At 38.5% G+C, this 18,689-nt stretch overlaps 1 protein-coding gene across 4 annotated transcripts in view; it reads left to right on the plus strand.

The window, feature by feature from the left end:
- The window catches only part of SEC23B (SEC23 homolog B, COPII coat complex component), a 40,359-nt gene that overhangs the window by 17,885 nt on the left and 3,785 nt on the right, over positions 1-18,689 (plus strand). For all 4 annotated transcript variants that reach the window (XM_081034392.1, XM_081034391.1, XM_081034393.1 and 1 more), the window contains exons 12-19: positions 1,418-1,507; positions 2,206-2,312; positions 3,703-3,856; positions 6,163-6,240; positions 8,782-8,943; positions 10,212-10,298; positions 12,716-12,871; positions 13,247-13,312. In XM_081034392.1, the coding sequence (XP_080890518.1) occupies positions 1,418-1,507; positions 2,206-2,312; positions 3,703-3,856; positions 6,163-6,240; positions 8,782-8,943; positions 10,212-10,298; positions 12,716-12,871; positions 13,247-13,312 (900 nt within the window). The remainder of the gene's footprint in view (positions 1-1,417; positions 1,508-2,205; positions 2,313-3,702; positions 3,857-6,162; positions 6,241-8,781; positions 8,944-10,211; positions 10,299-12,715; positions 12,872-13,246; positions 13,313-18,689) is intronic.

Below are 18,689 nucleotides of genomic sequence, written 5' to 3' on the forward strand. Positions count from 1 at the left end.
CCATCCGTCTCATGATCTTGCTTAGGAAATACTGATGAAATGGAGTGTGTCCCTCCCACTCGCCACCTTAGAGCTGCTATGTAATTTACCTTAAGAATCTTCCCGCTGGCCCGGTGGCTCAGGCGGTTGGAGCTTCCTCCTGGCCTTCCGCCGAAGGCTGCCGGTTCGATTCCCACATGGGCCAGTGGGGTCTCAACCACAGAGTTGCTGGTTCAACTCCTCGACTCCCCCAAGGGATGGTGGGCAACTAAAATTGAACATGGCACCTTGAGCTGAGCTGTTGCTGAGCTCCCAGATGGCTCAGTTGGTTGGAGCGTGTCCTCTCAAACACATGGTTTCCGGTTTGACTCCCTCCAAGTGATGGTGGGCTGCGCCCCCTGCAACTAGCAATGGCAACTGGACCTGGAGCTGAGCTGCGCCCTCCACAACTAAGACTGAAAGGACAACAACTTGAAGCTGAACAGCACCCTCCATAACTAAGATTGAAAGGGCAACAACTTGACTTGGGAAAAAAGTCCTGGAAGTACACACTGTTCCCCTTCCCCAATACAATCTTTAAAAAAAAAGAATCTTCCCTTCCCTCTGTGACCATCACCTTCCTGAACTTGCTGGTTCTGTGGCCAGTTACATAGGCTCCAAGTGTGGCTTCATAGACCAGACTCGCATTAGCTGTACTCAACTTACGGCGTACAGTTTGGGGTAGTTTCAGAGTAATATAGAAGAAACATCATGACTCCCTTAGTGCATGATCCCCATTACCTTTTAGCATGGTATTCCTCATTTTGATGAGATGTGTTAAAATGAGTAACTCGCTATCTCTAGAATGGTAGATGTTATGTTTCAGAGTCCAGTGGTCTTTGTTGGTGATTCTAGGTATTTTGGACACCTGCTGCCTTTTCTTCTAGATGGCATGCTTAAAACAGGATACTCTTCACATTTTAGTGAACATCATATTTATCACTGGGAGCATTCAGCTAGTCAATCCATAAAAAGCAGCCTCATACCATGAAAATCTCAATTCTCTTACCAAGAATTTATATGTAGCTTCAAGTTAAGCAGATAATTCTTTCTCTTTTCTATTTACTTCTTTCCCAACCCTGACTTGGTTCTTTCAGTTGATTTCAGTGTTATGCACCGCGTGTGTGTGTGTGTGTGTGTGTGTAGAAATATATCTTGGTGATTTAATGAAAATTGACGAGTGCCAGTATAAAAAATTAATTTTAAAGTACTGTAAATGTAAATATTAAACCTTATTTTGGTCCATAATTGTACTTACTTCAGTTAAGTTTAGATTTACATTTGAAATGAGAATTCTAAGTGGCCTACCCTTCTCTTAGTACTTTTCATCAGCAGTTAACCACAGGAGTAGCTTGTTTGTTTGTTTGTTTTTTTGTTTAATTCCTCTTCTCACCCCTAGGAGCTTGGTGTCGGTGGCACGAGTCAGTGGAAAATCTGTGGCCTGGATCCCACATCTACAGTTGGCATCTATTTTGAAGTAGTCAATCAGGTGAGTTGAATTTCTTTACAAATATTCATGTCTCAGTGTTGTGTTTTCTGATTTATTCCAGGCTGGTAGCCTCTAGTTTCTTTCTCTGCAAACTGATGTTGCTTTGGACTTGTGTTTGACCTGGTACCCGTCTGGCATGGTCTCTTTAATTCCAGGGTTTTGTCTGAGGAGGATAGTGATTTCTTTTCTCACTTTATTGTTGAACCGATAAGGTCTTCAGAAGAGTAATGGCATTTACCAGCCATTATAGTGTTGGTGAATTTTTGAGTACATCTTTTTGCAGTATTTTATTTTAAAAAATTCAAACATAGAAAAATTAAAAGACGTATACAGTAAATACCCATATGCCCACCACTTAGAATCAATCTGTAATTAACATTTTACTGTATTTACTTTGTCACATACTTATCCATTCATTAATCCACCTTACTTTTGATACATTTCAAAGCAAATTTCAGTTATCAGTGTGTTTCATCCACAAACACTTTAGCATGGCATATCATTAACTTGAGTTCAGTATTTATTTGAATGTGATTCTTTTTTGTTGTTGTTGTTTTTTGAGTGAAAGTTATATACAGTGAAATGCCCAGATTTTAAGTGTACCATTCAGTTGTTTTAGGAAGAGCACAGTGGGCTCTGTGACTGTGCTTGAGTCGTGCCTGTAGTAGTAATGAAGTCTATGGTCTCTTGCCCTGCAGCACAATGCCCCGATCCCCCAAGGAGGCAGAGGTGCCATCCAGTTTGTCACCCACTATCAACACTCCAGCACCCAGAGACGTATCCGTGTGACCACCATTGCCCGAAAGTAAGCAGCCCTGGTTCCCTTTCTGTTGAGCCATTGACCAGTATTTTTCCCTTTGAAGAGATAATTTAACATCTGTTAGGTTAGCTTATCTTTGTAATTCCATGGAATGGTTCTTGCCAATCCTCATTGGCTCATTTGATCAGAGGAGAAAGAGAAGGAGGAAGAGGCATTATTAACTTAACCCAGTTAGGCCTATGGGCACTTGCCTAGAGGAATCGTCCTTCAGTAGGAATAAGTTCATTCAAAATTATCTTTCATTATTTTATTTATAGGTAAGTAACTCATAAATACATCCTCCTTGTAAAAGATTCAAGCAGCACATAAAAGTATATAAAGAATAGGATTCTTGGACTGCCCTCCCCGGAGGTAAAATACTGTTACAGTACTGCCAGTTAAATCAACTTCATAATCCCATTTCTGTGCAGTTAAAAAGTTTTCATCGATAATGTATGTACGACACTTTCTATGTCAATACATAATAAAATTCTGTTTCATTCATTTTAATTACTGCATAGTGTTACATGGTTTGGATGGGATGTACCACTCCTTTATTAAAGGCCATTTCAAGTTTTACCTTCCTTCTAATAGTGCTGTGTTCATATACTTAGGTCTTTGTGTACATGAGTATTTCTTTCCAGTCACTTCATAGAAGTGGAATTTTGGATACTGCAAAACTACTCTTCTAAGAAGCTTATTTGTATTCTCCCCAGTAGTGTAAGGAGAGTGCCCTGTCTCCTCACTAATAATAGATAGTATCAAGTATTTAACATGTAAATATAGAACAATATGTCACTTTTATGTTTTTTCCCATTTATCATGGGTTGAACACTTTCCGTGCTTATTGGCCATATGTATTTCTTCTGTGATAGCCTTTGTCCATTGTGAAACCTGTTTCTTTTTCATTGATATGCGGGGACTCTTACGTATTTTGAATATGATTATTGTTTGTTGCTCATATCTGTTCCTAGTCTGCATGTTGTCTTTTAGCTTTGTTCAGTGTCTTTATTCATGTGGAAAACTTTTGTATATGTGCTAATTCTTCTGCCATGATGTTGAAGTCATTTTGTGAATTAGAAAACATTTAGATTTTTGTAAGATTGACCTAGAGAAAGGAACACTGGCTGGAGGCTTAACTTGTGGATATCTACTCATATGATGTCTTGTGGAATATTGGGAAATTCTCAATAATTTTCCTTTTGTGCTTATAGCCTTCAGAGATCACATGAGGGAAAATGAAAATGTATGTATAACCCCTGTGATTCCTTACTGACATTGCAGTTCGAATCTGTGTTTTAGATGAAGGAACAAGACTTATGTTTCTTTATCTTAATGGAGAGCTGACTTTCTGGTCTCCTGAATGTAAACATGGTACTAACTCTGGAATTGTCAGTTGGGCAGATGCTCAGAGTCAGCTCAAGCACATAGAAGCAGCATTTGACCAGGAGGCCGCAGCAGTCTTGATGGCACGGCTAGGAGTGTTCCGAGCTGAGTCGGAGGAGGGGCCTGATATCCTACGTTGGCTGGACCGACAACTTATCCGACTGGTAAGTTGGGAACAGTGTCACTAGGTTCCATCATGGTTTCTGCTCTACTTCTGAGCAAAGAAAACTGTCACTTAAACCTATTATTTTATATAGTCAGTCAACAAGAATTTATCAAATACTTTCCTTATGCCAAACACTGGACATTCTGAGAGTGATAAGAAATAAGTATTAAACAGGCATTTTCCCCCAAGGGCATACATTGCAGTTGGGAAGAAACAAAGCACAGAGGACATTTAGAGAATGATGCAAATGTGTGTATTTTAATTGTTGACTTAGATGAGTCACTGTGAATGCTGTGTCCTGCATTTCCTCCTCAAATCTTGGAGATTTTTTGTTTTTTTGCAAATAGGGGGCCATGGTCCAGTGAATGTACAGGAGATACTTAATGTGTTATTCTGGGTCTAATCAGGAGAGAAACCACACAGTAATTTAAACAAGGAGTTTTATATAAAGAATTACTATCACAGCGGGGGATTAGGATAATGAGGGATTGGTAGAAGCCACAAGGGCAGCTGCTGAATGGAGCACACTGGAACCCCGAAAGCAAACACTTGCTTCCAGCACCCTTTACTGACAGTTCAACTTTGTGCCAGAAAATGAAGGAAAAACATTTTAAAGAACCCACGTTCACGTCACAGCAAACCAAAAGGGTGAATTTGGAGCCATGAGGCAATGAATTGATAATTCCCATACATCATAATTTTACCTTCTGGGAAATTCACAGCAGGTTTTTGTGATCAGAGGCACTGAAAGCCCAATAAAGAAACCTGTCTAACTTTGTTTAGCCCTAAACTTTGTTTGCCCTTACTATTTCATGGAACCACTTTTAGGGAATATCAGCATTTCAAACACAATTTGAAAATTGAACAAAGGGTCCAAATGTTGGCAAAGACTTCATGTGGAAAGTGAGCCTTGAATCAAGTCTTCTAAAAAAGAGTAGGATAGTGGGAACAGAGAAGGCAAGGCTTGCCAAGTGGAGGGCCCGAGTCTGGAGATAGCTGTGCACTTCAGCTTATGTGGGGGTCATTGACGAGACCCCTGTCACAGAGGCCAGGTTGTGCAGTGGGGAAAGAGGCAGGGAAAGTGCAGCTTGATTATGGAATGTCTTAGTTTTAACGTTGAATCACTGCCTTAATGTTAGAGAGAGAGGACTTACGTGTGATTCCTAAGCAGGGTCTGATAGCAGGGTGATGCTCATGTTTACATTTACCATTTTCATCTAAGGTAAATCATAGCATGAAAAGTCTACCATCGGGGAGGCAGGTGGAGGGGCTTGCCAGCTCAGGAGAGCTGAGGCCAGGGTGGTGGCAGTAGAATTAGTGGGGGAGAGTGTTTGGAATCAGGATGAATGCTAAAGGAAAAATTGATACAACTTGGTGAAACCTCCATCTTTACATGTATATATGATATCAACAACCAGTAAGTCAATGTTGACTCAAGTTCCAAGTGTGGGTAACTGCAAGAATGACAGTGAAATAGAAAATAAATTGAATGTGAACTTGCAAAACTATGTCCAAGGAAAGCTATCCTGTAGTTAGGTGGAAGTCAGCATTGGACATAGTGGCAGGATTTGAATGATACCAGTTTGGCTCCAGTGTTCATTTGTAGCTGAAGCAGTGAGGATGGGAGCAGGGAGCAAAGAACTAACGTCTGAGGAGTTCAGTTAGGAGCAGTAGGAAGGTGAGGTACTGTGGAAGAAAGCAGAGAAGGATTGGCTGGGGAGATGATTGAAAATAGCAAGTGCTATTTTAACTGCTGAAGGACAGAGTTTTTGAGAAGTTTGGGTCGTCACTTGGCTCGTAGTGTTAGGGAGCTCAGGAAGATGAGAACTACGCAGGGACATTAGATTTAGTAGGAAGAAAATGATTGTCACAGATGGGCTTTGCTTAAATGGTGGGTAGTCTCATTGGCCTTTGAAAGGAGGAAGAAAATTGAGTTGTAGAGTGCGAATACAAGGCTTATCTATAATTGGTAGTATTTTATGGTCTTAGAGGGTTTTATTATCGAAGAGGCGTCTGAGAACTCATCTAGCCCCTCACTAGTCAGAGTGGTCCTCGACCAGCATGGCCTAGGAGCTGGTTAGAAATGCAGTCTCCAAGCACTCTCTAGGTCTGCTGAATCAGAATTTCCATTTTAACAACACTCCAGATGATATGTCTGCCTGTCCATGCCTGAGAAATGCAGGTCTGGGACTCAGTTAGTGGCAGAGTTAAGATTAGAATGTGGCTCTCCTAATGCAAGGATTTTTCCAGATGACACTAATTTAGGGGTTTTTTTCTCCCCCTTTTTGCTATTTCTTTGAACAGTGTCAGAAGTTTGGACAGTATAACAAAGAAGACCCGACTTCCTTTAGGTTATCAGATTCCTTCTCTCTATATCCTCAGGTAAGCAATACATGTTTCTAAAATAAGTATAGAAGAATAAATTGTGATAGAAATAAAACTCACTTCTTCAGGGCAAAGTGAAGACTTGGTATGTTTAGAGACTCGGGCTACAGGTGATGAAGGTTGTTCGCTTCAAGACAAATCCTGTGTCTGTGCAAGACAGTGCCTGAGTCCTACAGAAGACAAAGATGACATGCAGAGAGGAGAAAAATAAACGTATAAACTTTAATGAAAAGGCAAAACAGAATTGTTGTAGGGCCACAACAAAATCTTTAATTTGTAGAAGTTCTGGATGGACAGTAAGCTACCTCAGCAGCAAACAAACAAACAAATGAAGTGCACATGAAGATGAATATAATAAAAGAGACCACGTTAATATTACAGATATTTAATGATATGTCCGTGGTTATCTTGCATTTTAACTGGGAATCAACAGTAATAAGCAGCTCCTGTAAATAACTGCTTTATGCAGGAACTATGCATTGGGGAGCCATTGAACAAGGGAAAGGAGGGGTAAGTGGAGAGAGCACACAGCAGCTGCTCTCAGGGATCTGGGTATTGACCTTTCCCAAATCTCCATCCTTACATGTAAATGAGGAAATTTGAGCTTAGCTCAGTGGGTGGCTGTGAGGATCTTATGAGCTAAAGCCAATCAGATGTTTAGTGCTAAGTATATGTGAGCCAGCTCTTTGGCTGGGGCCCAGGACTTGCAGGCTGAGCCCTTCACAGGTGCGGCTTTAACAGAACTAGAAGCAAACTCAACTTTATTTCCTCTTCCTTCAGGAACACCTTTATGAGGAATAAATAGAAGCAAAGTTTCATTTTTAAATAAACTTGGCAAGGACTTAGATATCCAAATGAGTATTATCCTTTCAAATACTTGCTTTGGAAAGTGGACACAGGGTTTAATCATGAACTTGTATAACTTGGACTCTTAGGGTTAAAAGGGGCCTCAGAGGTCACCTCACTTGACTCCTGGCTCTGTGGTTCCTGATGTGCCCCCCTCCTTGGGCTTGTGACAGGGCAGTTGAGGCTGTGCAGCGTTGTGGAATGAGCCAGGGTCAGGGCCAAGTTCTAGCACTGGCTCTGCTGCTGATGATCTTGGGTGAGGTCCTAGACCCCTGTGGATGTTGGTTTTCTCTTTAGTAGGAAGGAGTTGGCTGGAGAAGTGGTTTGCCATCTTTTTCAGCTATGGAATCCTTTCTTAGGACCCTCTTAAAAGCCATCATGTAAAGCAGACAGACATGGGTTCTGCTCTGGTTGTGCCCAGGCACCACCCCCACGGCCCTGAGGTTTCACTGAGACTTAAGTGCACTTTGAAAACCCTGAAGGAGATGGTTTCTAAAGTTCTTTTTGTCAAGGCATCTAAGATAGAGGTCAAGAACCCAGTCTCTGAAGCCAATAGCCTGGATAGAGTCTGGCTCTGCCACTCAGTAGCAAGGTGGCCTTGGGCAAATAGCCTACTCCTGTTTCCTGATGTGTAAACTAGGGATGGTAAGAGAACCTACCTTGTGGGTCTTTTGGAAGGATTAAGTGATTCTTGTCAAGTGCTTTATGCCTCACACATAGGATGCGTTAAATGTCAGCCATGATTATTTAGGAACCTATACTTCAATATGTGGAATCTCAGGAAGCTTTATAATTCTCAAAGCAGCCCATTTCCATGTTCTGGTGACTCGGAGTGATTTGAAAGTCTGCCCTCCACCTAATTCTCCATGTAAAGAACATACCTCTTCAGCATCATCTTCTTGTCCCTCTCTTGTTTCCACCTCTCACTCCAGCAGACTACCCTGTTTATGAGCTCTCTAACTTCTCATCTGCTGTTACTGTGCCTGGAGTCCCCTCTACCCTGGCCCTCTGGCCTCCTTGTGAACATCTTGCAGACTCCAGTGGCTTTGGGAAGTCTCCTGCTCACTTGCACCCCCACCCCACTGTAGCAGTACTTTCCTGTACTGGGGCTTGTAACATGCTGCCCCAAGTGTCCCTTTTCCCCATTGGACTCTGACCCCTTTGAGAGCAGACATGCTCTCTGCAACCTGGCCCAGAGACTCTAGAAATAAATGCTTCTTTGCCTTTCCCATTTCATGTGGAAGCTTTGACATACCCAGAGGCTCCCTCCACCCTTTTAAAATAATTTTTAAAATTTTCTAATTGTAAAAAATACAAATTTTACCATCTTAACTAGTTTTAAGTGGACTGTTCAATGATGTTAGGTATACACTCACATTGCTGTGCCACATATCTTCAGAACTTTTTCATCTTACAGAACTAAAATGCTATACCCATTAAACAGCAACTTTCTATTTCCCATTTACCCCAGCCCCTGGTAGCACCATTTACTTTTTTTTTTTTTTTAAAGAATGGAATTATGTTATTGATATCCATAAATGTTACACCATTTACTTTCTAGTTCATGAACCCAGAGGCCATTTTCTTAAAGTCTGAGTGCTCCTGTTTCAGAGATATAAGGCAAGTCTATTCTCTGGATATATAAGAAGTTTTCAGCTGTATGTTTTTGTCTTTTTTTCTTTGTGAATGCAGTTCATGTTCCATCTTAGAAGATCTCCATTTCTTCAAGTATTTAACAATAGTCCTGATGAGTCGTCGTATTACAGACACCATTTTGCCCGACAGGATCTAACCCAGTCTCTCATCATGATCCAGCCTATTCTCTACTCCTATTCATTCCATGGACCACCAGAGGTAAGGCTTTAATGAATGCTTTTCTCAGAATTGGAATCACCTAATATACCAGGAGTGCCAAAAAAAATGTATACAAGTGGACACTTTGGTCAGCATTGCTCGAGCAGTAGTTCACTGTAATCAGAAGTGTCTGGACGCTGATGGTCACCACTTTGAGCACCTCTTATAATTGCAGAAGTCAAACGTGACTTGTATTCATTTTTTGTTAATCGGTATATATCGAGTATTACAATTTTAATACAGTTTTCCTTTCTTAAAATATGTATGCATTTTTTTTGGCATCCTCTGTATATTGTTTTTTTTCTAGCAAATTTAGCAAAACTGTAAAGAAAGCTTTGAATCTTTATAATAATTTAACATTATTCCTGAATCTTAAACGTATGCATAGGAAAAAGTCACGTGTATGTAAAGCTATTATTATCTGCAGAAGGCAGGATTACATGTAAAAAACTTTAAAAAATATGTAGGTACTTTTTTCAGTGTGTTCAATTACTTTGACCCAGTAATTCCATGTCGTGGATCTGAAGAAAATATTCATATATAGAAAAAGCTTTGTTCAAAGAAATAGTAAATGAACTATTAAAATAGAAAATTAGAAAATAATCCAAATGCTCAATAGTAGGAAAATAAGTAATCTAGGAGATATTCATGTAACATAATAAAATAGGTAAATCTTTATGTTAAAAATGTTACATGAAAAAAATCAAAATAGAAACTTTCCTAAATTATGTGTTCTAAATAGCCTGCAGGAGTTAAAAATGATATGGAAATAAGCCAAACTATCAATATTTGTTGTACTTGGGTTCAATTTTTCTGTAATGAGTATAAGTTACTTTTATTATTGAAATAAAAATCATAAAAATATATTTTGTAGTAAACTTTCAAAACTTGTATTAAAAGATGTACTTTTTCATATTAGGCATCCCTGTTATCTGTCATCTACAGCTCTAGTAGATTTCAGAGAATTTGTCTCTCTAATAGATAAAATACATTTCTAATGTGAAACTGAGAATGTTTGGAATAACTTTTGATTCCTAGAGCAAAAGATGTCATTAATCTCCCTTCCCAAAAGATGTGATTATTTGGATCCTCTTTCTTCTACAAAGTTGAAACTTAGAACTGCTGAGTCAGGAGGCAGAAAGTGGGAATGTGACATGAAGCGGGGGAAGAGTCACCATGCCTGGTACCATTTGTAAAGGAGGTTGTAGCTGTTCTAGCCATGTGGGAAACAGAGGGAAGATCAACACTATCTCTCCTTTTTTCTTCAGCCAGTATTGTTGGACAGCAGCAGTATTCTAGCTGACAGAATTTTGCTGATGGATACTTTCTTCCAAATTGTCATTTATCTTGGTGAGGTAAGATGATATTATTAATTTCTTTATTTACATTGTTTTCACTTTCCTCTTAATTTAGATTTTTGTGCATTTGAAACTAGAATCTGGGCTTAGAAAACCCACAGTTTATTATAGTGAGTACAGTGGCTTTTATTCTAGTGAATAAAATCTTTTTTCAGGTCCCTACAGGGGTATTTGTGTATTAGTAATTTTAAGAGTATTTGCTTTAAGTAAATCTTGGGTGGTCCCTTTTTTTTTTTTTTTCCATTGAGGAATAGGGGGTGAACAGTGTGTTTTCCCAGGGCCCATCAGCTCCAGGTCATTGTCCGTCATTCCAGTTGTGGAGGGCGCAGCTCAGCTCCAAGTCCAGTCTCCGTTTTCAATCTTAGTTGCAGGGGGCGCAGCCCACCATCCCCGGTGGAAATTGAACCAGCTCACACTCTAACCAACTGAGCCATCCATGTGCCCCTCTGGAAGCTCAGCGACAGCTCGTTGTCTTCAATCTAGTTGTGGAGGGCATAGCTCACTGGCCCATGTGGCAATCGAATCAGCTACCCTGTTGTTCAGAGTTCGTGCTCTAACCAACTGAGCCATCGGCTCCCCTTGGGTGGTCCTTTTAAATCACTATAATTTATTGCTTTCGAGTTGTCAGGCAATATCAGTTACTTTGCCTCAGTAAACTTTTTATACACACTACTACCCATTCAGAGTTACATTAGAATTATTAATAAACACTCATATATGCTAGTTTGGGACTAAAGTTTTTTAGTTTGGGACTAAAGTATTTTTTTTGTTTCTTTTTCAATAACGTGGCACAGTGAACCTTATGCTTAGTCTGTGGCTATGGATGACTTTCACAGTATAAGAGTTCATTTCTTTCTCAAAGAGGTTCATGCCCTAAGAAAGTGAATGGCTCCTCTGAAGAAAATCCTCTAATTGAGTATTGTATTCAGTGATACATTCTTTTTCTTCTATTGTACATTCTTTACCTGCAGTAAATTTCTTTGGTGGCTGACTTGACTTTCTAGTGTCTGTACATTAGAAGTGATTTCCGATGTCCTGAAAAGATAAAAATTGTGGTTTAGAATTCCTATAATAGAAAGAATTCATATAGAAAGAATTCCTGATATTAATATTTATTTTAGAACTTTAACCTTTTTTCAGCATATTAACACCCACTCTGCTAGCCACTTACCCACAGATAGTATGCCATCAGTAATGGTCCTAGACCAAGGGACATTGGTGACCAGCTGCTGTTCCCACTGGTTCCTTTACAAGCAGTAATCACAATGTAGCCTTCTTTGCCTTCAACTCATCCCTTATAGACATCTCTGACCACAGCCCCTGATCCTGTTCATTCACATGTTTATTGAGCACTTTCTGTGTGCAAGTGATTGGTTCTAATGACAAAGACACTGATATAATTCTCACCCTCCAAAAGCCCTAAGTCCACTGGTTCTTGATGTTCTTAAGAACTCTTGGACCCAAGTGAGCTTATGGTCATTTCCTCCATGCCACCAGTCAGTCAAAAAATTAAGACCTAGAAAATGGTACTGGAAACTCTGAGAAGAGAGAGCAGGCTGCAGAAAAAAGCATCTCAAGAGAATTTTCTTACTGGTATCAGATTAAGTCTACATGTGAAAGCACTTCAGCTTATTTATAAATATATATTAATCAGTCAACGAATATTTTTTTATTTCCTGTGTTCAAGATATCTCCTAGACCAGTTGTTGATGGGAATAAAAGAAGGAATGAGACACAAAGTGTTTAGCCTAGTTAGGGAGACAGTCTACTTTCCACATTTAGTATATTGCCTTCTACTCATTGCCTAACTAAATCCCACACTTTGATTTTTATAGCTTTTATGTACTATAAAATACTCCCCCCACTGAGAATATCCCCACTCAGAGCCCAGAGGAGCAGGGGATAGAGATGGGGTCAGTCTCACCAGGTGTGTGTGACTCTTGCTATACACTGGAAGAGAGTGTACAATGTGTGCTGATAGGAAAGAGAAGGGAGAATGGAGGCAGCACACAAATCCCTTTCCCTACCAGGTGAAAGGAAATGAGAGGCTAGACCAAGTGATGGCAGTGAAAGTGGAAAGGAAGGGAGCCATGGCTCCTTGGGACAATTAATCCTTGGTATTTTATTTAGTTGGTATTTACAGTTAGAAAGGAAGAGGTATGACTGATGACTCTGACACTTCTGGGAAAACTGTGAATGTGGGGGTGTCCGGGGTGCACCTCTTTGCGTACTCATACTTCTAGTCAGCTCCACTTAGTTCCCTTCTGAAACTTGTCGTTATTGACATAAGACTTCTTCACTGAAAACAAGTTCTAGGGGTGGGGGCGGGGGTAGTGTTAGAATGTCAGAAGTGTCAAAGAAGACTGTTGTTTCAGTGTTTCCACAATAGTTTATGTTTGTTTGTTTTGGTGTAGACGATAGCTCAGTGGCGTAAAGCTGGGTACCAGGACATGCCTGAGTATGAAAACTTCAAGCACCTTCTGCAGGCACCACTGGATGACGCTCAAGAAATTCTGCAAGCGCGCTTCCCAATGCCACGTTACATTAACACAGAGCATGGAGGCAGTCAAGTGAGTGCTGAATTAGCTCTGTTATTCATTTGTTTTCATGATATATTTTTATGGCTATAAATCCAAACAGCATGGTTAGTATTTTATTTGGTGACAAATTTGCATACAGATAAACTTCCAAATATAACTTCTTTTTAAATGAGTGGTCAAAATATATTAATGTAAAAGTAGAGGATTGCCAAAATAAAATACATATTTCATGTTTCTGGAACATTAGCAAATTGGAAAGCTATTGGGCTTAGATTAAGCTAAAGAAATGGGTTCCTGGGCAGTAAAGACTTTCTAATTTAACAAGAGAAATGTAAAAACTTTTTTTCCTAGTATACTAATATTAGTGCCACTTTTAATCTTTGTCTTTTTTTTTTTTTTTTTTAGGCTCGTTTCCTTTTATCCAAAGTGAACCCATCTCAGACACACAATAACTTGTATGCTTGGGGACAGGTAAGAAATTGTCAGGTATTTGGAGAGAAGGCCAGGCTACTTTTTCATAAATTTTGTTACAGATTGAATTCCTTTTGGCCCACAAACAGAACAACTTGGGTATTTTGCTGGGGAAAAAACTTTGAACATAGCTTGGGGTTGGGGTTGGATCTACTCTGTGTGGATCCCCTTCTGCAATATGTAACATAATATGACAGATTCAGGCCAGAGGACAGAATGCCGTAGTATGGCTTCCGTTTGGCTCTAATAGACAGAGCAGCATTGCCCCAAGTCCTCCCCTTCTTCCTTTCTCTCTCCCAGGAGGACAGCAAAAACATGTACAGCTGCTCGCCATGGGAGCTGCCTCCTCTTTTCAGCCTCTGATTCTTTATCTGATTATTCTTACCATTTGTGTCTCTCTCAAATGAGTCAGTCTGTTTTCTTAAAACATTTTTAAAACTTTTTTTGAGGTAATTGTAAGTTTATATGCAGTTGTAAAGAATAATACAGGGATTCCTTATACCCTTTACACAGTTCCCCCAATGATGATGTCTTTCAAAACTGTAATGCAGTATCACAGTCAGGATATTGATGTTGATAAACAGTCTAGATGCACATTTCTGACACCACAAGAATCTTTCATGTTGCCCTTTTATAGTCACACTCACTTCCCTCCTGCCTCCACCCCTTAATGCGTGGCAACTGCTAATATGTTCTCCAGTTCAATAATTTTGTCATCAAGAGTGTTGTATATATGAAATCACGTGATACATAATCCTTGGGATTGCCTTTTTCTCCCTCAGCATAATTATCTAGAGATTCCTTCAGGTTGTGGTATGTATCAATAATTTGTTTCTTTTTACTTGCTGAGTAGTATTCCACTGCATAAGTGTACCATAGTTGTTTAATCATTTACCCTTTGAAGGATATCTAGGTTGTTCACAGTTTCTATTAGGAAAAAAGCTGCTTTAAATATTCACAGGTTTCTTATGAATGTAAGCCTTCATTTCTCTGAGATGAATGCCCAAGAACACATTTGCTCAGCTGTTTGGTAGTTACGTGGTTAGTCTGAGACACTGCCATACTGTGATCCTGAGTGACTGTCCTTCTACATCCCTACTAGCAATGTATGAGTTAATCAGTTTCTCTCCATCCTTGGCAGCATTTGATATTGTCCTTATTTTTATTTTAGCTATTCTGATAGGTGTGGTTTTAATTTACATTTTCCCAATGGCTAATGATGGTAAACATCTTTTCATGCGCTTTTTTTCCATCTGTGTATCTTCTTCAATGATATCTCTGTGTCTTTTTTCCAAGCTCTAATCGGATTATTTGCTTTTTTACTGTTGAGCTGTGAGTCCTTTATATACTCACGATGCTCGTCTTTTGTTGGATATGTGATTTGTGTATATTTTCTCTCACTTGTAGCTTATCTGTATATCCTCTACAGGATCTTTTGCAAAGCACATGCTTTTTATTTTTATGAAGTCCCCTTTATCATTTTTTTCTTTTATGGATTGTGCTATTGGTGTCAGTCTAACAACTCTGCCTAGCCCTAGATACTAAAGATCTGTGTTTATTTTTCTACTTTTATGCTTATATTTTACTCCATGATCCATTATAAATTAATTTTTGTGTAAGATAGGAGGCATAGCTTTCTTTTTTGCATATGGATGTCTAATTGCTCCCGTACAATTTATTGAAAAGGCTATCTTTTTTCTACTGAATTACTTTTGTATCTTTGTCAAAGATTAGTTGGGCATATTTGTGTGAGTCCATTTCTGGGTTTTTTGCTCTGTTCTGTTGATCTGTGTTTCTGTCTGTCTACTAATAACACGCAATCTTGATGACGTAGCTGTCTTGAAATCAGATAGACTGATTTCTCCTATTTTGTTCTTCTTTTTCAAAAGTTAGCTATCCTAATTCCTTTGCTTTTACATATGAATTTTAGAATAATCTTGTCTATATTTTTAAAAAACCTCTTTGGGATTTTGATATAATTGCATTCAACCTCTCTCTCAGTTGGAGAGAATTCACATCTTTACTATATTGAGCCTTCTAATCCATGAACTCAATATGTCTCTCCGTTGATTAAATCTGTTTTGACTTCTTTCTTCAGTGTTGTATATTTTTACTAGTTTTATGTTTCAGTGATTGTTAATGATATTGTAATTTTAATTTTAGTGCCCAAGTGTTCATTTCTAGTACATGGAAATACAATTGATTTTTGTATGTTTATCTTGTATTCTGTGACCTTTCTGAGTCACTTATTCTGGGAGTTTTTTTGTAGATTCTTTGGGATTTTCAGCATAGGCAATCATGTCATCTGCAAATAGCGAGCGTTTATTTCTTCCTTTACAATATGAATACTTTTTATTTCATTTTCTTGTTCTATCGTCTATTTTCAGTTTTATTGATTTCTGCTCCAATCTTTATTATTTTCTTCCTTCTGCTTGCTTTAGATTTATATTACTCATTTCTAAGTTCTTAAAGTGGGGGCTTAGATTATATTGATTTGAGACTTTCCTCTTCTCCAGTGTATGCATTTAGTGCTATTACCTTCTTGGCATTGCTTTGGCTATGTCCCACAGGCTTTGATGTGTTTTATTTTCATTCTCATTCAATTTGATATAGATTTTTAAAATTCCCTGGAGAATTCCTCCTTGTCTCATAGATTAGAAGTGTTGCTTAGTTTCCAAGTATTTGGAGATTTTCTTATTATCTGTTACTAATTTCTATTTTGATTCCATTGTGGCTGGAGAATACACTTGGTATGATTTCAATTCTTATAAATTTATTGAAGTTTGCTTTATGGCCGAGGATATGATCTATCTTGGCGTATATTCCATGGTCACTTGAATGTGTATTCTGCTGTTGTTGGATAGAGTGTTCTATAAATGTTAATTAAATTCTGAGTTAACAATGTAGAATTCTTATATATCTGTGCTGATTTATCTGTCCAGTTGTTCTGTCACTTGTTGAGAGAGGGTATTGAAGTTTCCAACTCTAATTGTGAGTTTACCTATTTTTTTTTTGAGTTCTATCAGTTTTAGTTCATATTATTTTGCAGTTCTGTTGTTCGTTGCATACACATTTAGGATTGCTATGTCTTGGTGGGTTGACCTTATATCATTCATTATGTAATGTCTCCATCTGTTTCTGGTAATTTTGTTTGCATCACATAGCTCTTTCCATCCCTTAATTTTCAGTCTGTTTCTATCATATTTGAAGTGAATGTCTTATAGACAGCACATACTTATGTTACGATTTTTAATCTACTCTACTGAACTCTTATAATTGATGTATTTGGACTATTTATTTATACGAGTATTAATGTGATTATTGATGTATTAGGGCTTAAGTCTGCCATTTTATTTTTTTGTTTTCTCTTTGTTTTCTCTTTACTGCCTTCCTGTGAATTACTTGCACATGTTTTAGAATTCCGTTTTAACTTGTTTATAGTGTTTTTGAGTGTGTCTCTCTGTGAAGCTTTTTTCAGTGGTTACTCCTGGTTGCTCTAGAGTGTAGAGCATTATTATATATGCATAGCTTCTCAGTTTACTGGTATTTTCTTTGTTTTTAATCCCTTATTCCCCTTCATCTTTCCCCCTCTTTTTAAAATTTTTCAATTACAATTGATGACATTCAGTATTATTTTATATTAGTTTCAAGTATATATAGCATAGTGATTGGACATTTATATAATTTACAAAGTTATCCCCTGAATAGCCTAGTACTCACCTTGCACTATTCATAGTTATTACCATATTATTGACTATATTCCCTAGGCTTTACTTTATATACCCGTGACTATTTCATAACTACCAATTTGTGCTTCTTAATCACTTCACCTTTTCCACACCGCCCCCCAACCCCCTTTCCCATCTAGCAACCATCAAGCTTGTTCCCTGCATCTATGAGTCTGTTTCTGTTTTGTTTGTTCATTTATTTTGTTCCTTTTTTGTTTGCATTTTTATTTTATTTTATAATAATTTTTTAAATTTTCAATTACAGATGACATACAATATTATATTAATTTCAGGCGTACAACATAGGGATTAGACATTTATATAACTTACGAAGTGATCACCCCAATAAATCTAGTACACATCTGACAATATACGTCACTATTACAACATTTTTGACTGTATTCCTTATATATAGCTATACTTAACATCCCCATGACTCTTTTTGTAACTGCCAGTTTGTACTTAATCTCTTCACCGTTTTCACCCACTGCCTTATCCTCCCCCCTGCCCCATCTGGCAACCATCAACATGTTCTCTGTATCTATGAGTTTGTTTCTGTTTTGTTGTTCGTTTATTTTGTTTTTAGATTCTACATGTAAGTGAAATCATATGGCATTTGTCTTTCTCTTACTCTGGTCAGCACAGTACCCTCTAGGTCCATCCATCTTGTTGCAGATGGCAAGATTTCATCCTTTTTATGGCTGAGTAATATTCCATTGTATACACCATGTTTCCCTGAAAATAAGACCTAGCCGGACAATCAGTTCTAATGCGTCTTTTGGATCAAAAATTAATATAAGACCCGGTTTTATTTTACTATAAGACCAAGTCTTATGTAAGATCCAGCCTTATTTTACTATAAGACCCAGTCTTTAGTAAGACTGGGTCTTATATTACTTTTTGCTCCAAAAGACACATTAGAGCTGATGGTCCAGCTAGGTCTTATTTTCGGGGTAATAAGGCATCCTCATTTTTTTGAATTCTTTTTGCTGTTCTGATTGGGTGTTTTCTGCTGCCTGTCTTCTAAATAGCTGATTTGATCCTATGCTTCATATAATCTACTGCTGGTTCCCTGTAATGTGGTTTTTATTTCAGTTATTGTATTCTTCATTTCTGACTGATTCTTTTATATGTTTTCTGTCTCCATTTTTATGTTTCTTATTTTTTGTTGAAGTTCTCCCTGAGATCACTGAGCATTCTTATAATCAGTGTTTTGAACTCTGCATCTGGTAGATTGTATCTATTTTGTTTAGTTCTTTTTCTGGAGCTTTGTTCTGTTTTTTCGTTAGGGACATATTTTTTTATGTCCCCATTTTGGCTGCCTCCCTATGTTTGTTCGTATATATTAGGCAGGACTGCTATGTCTCTCGGCCTCCGTAGACTGGCCTTATGTGGTAGGTGTGCTGTGGGGCCCCGTGGTGCACAGTCTTCCTGGTCACCTGAGCTAGGTGATCCATGTGTGTCCCTTGTATGTGTTGTGTGTGCCCTTCTGTTATAGCTGAGCATTGGTGGCTGTTTGCACATCAATGGGAGGGATTGACACTCAGGCTGATTCGTGGTGAGGACTGGCCTTGACTCCAGTGGAGGAGCTGTTGTGCATGGTCTGACCCAACGGAGCTGGATTTGCTTTAGCGGGGTTCTGGTACCTG

This window comes from Rhinolophus hipposideros (genome assembly GCF_964194185.1).
Source record: "Rhinolophus hipposideros genome assembly, chromosome: 22".
Taxonomy (NCBI): Eukaryota; Metazoa; Chordata; class Mammalia; order Chiroptera; family Rhinolophidae; genus Rhinolophus; species Rhinolophus hipposideros.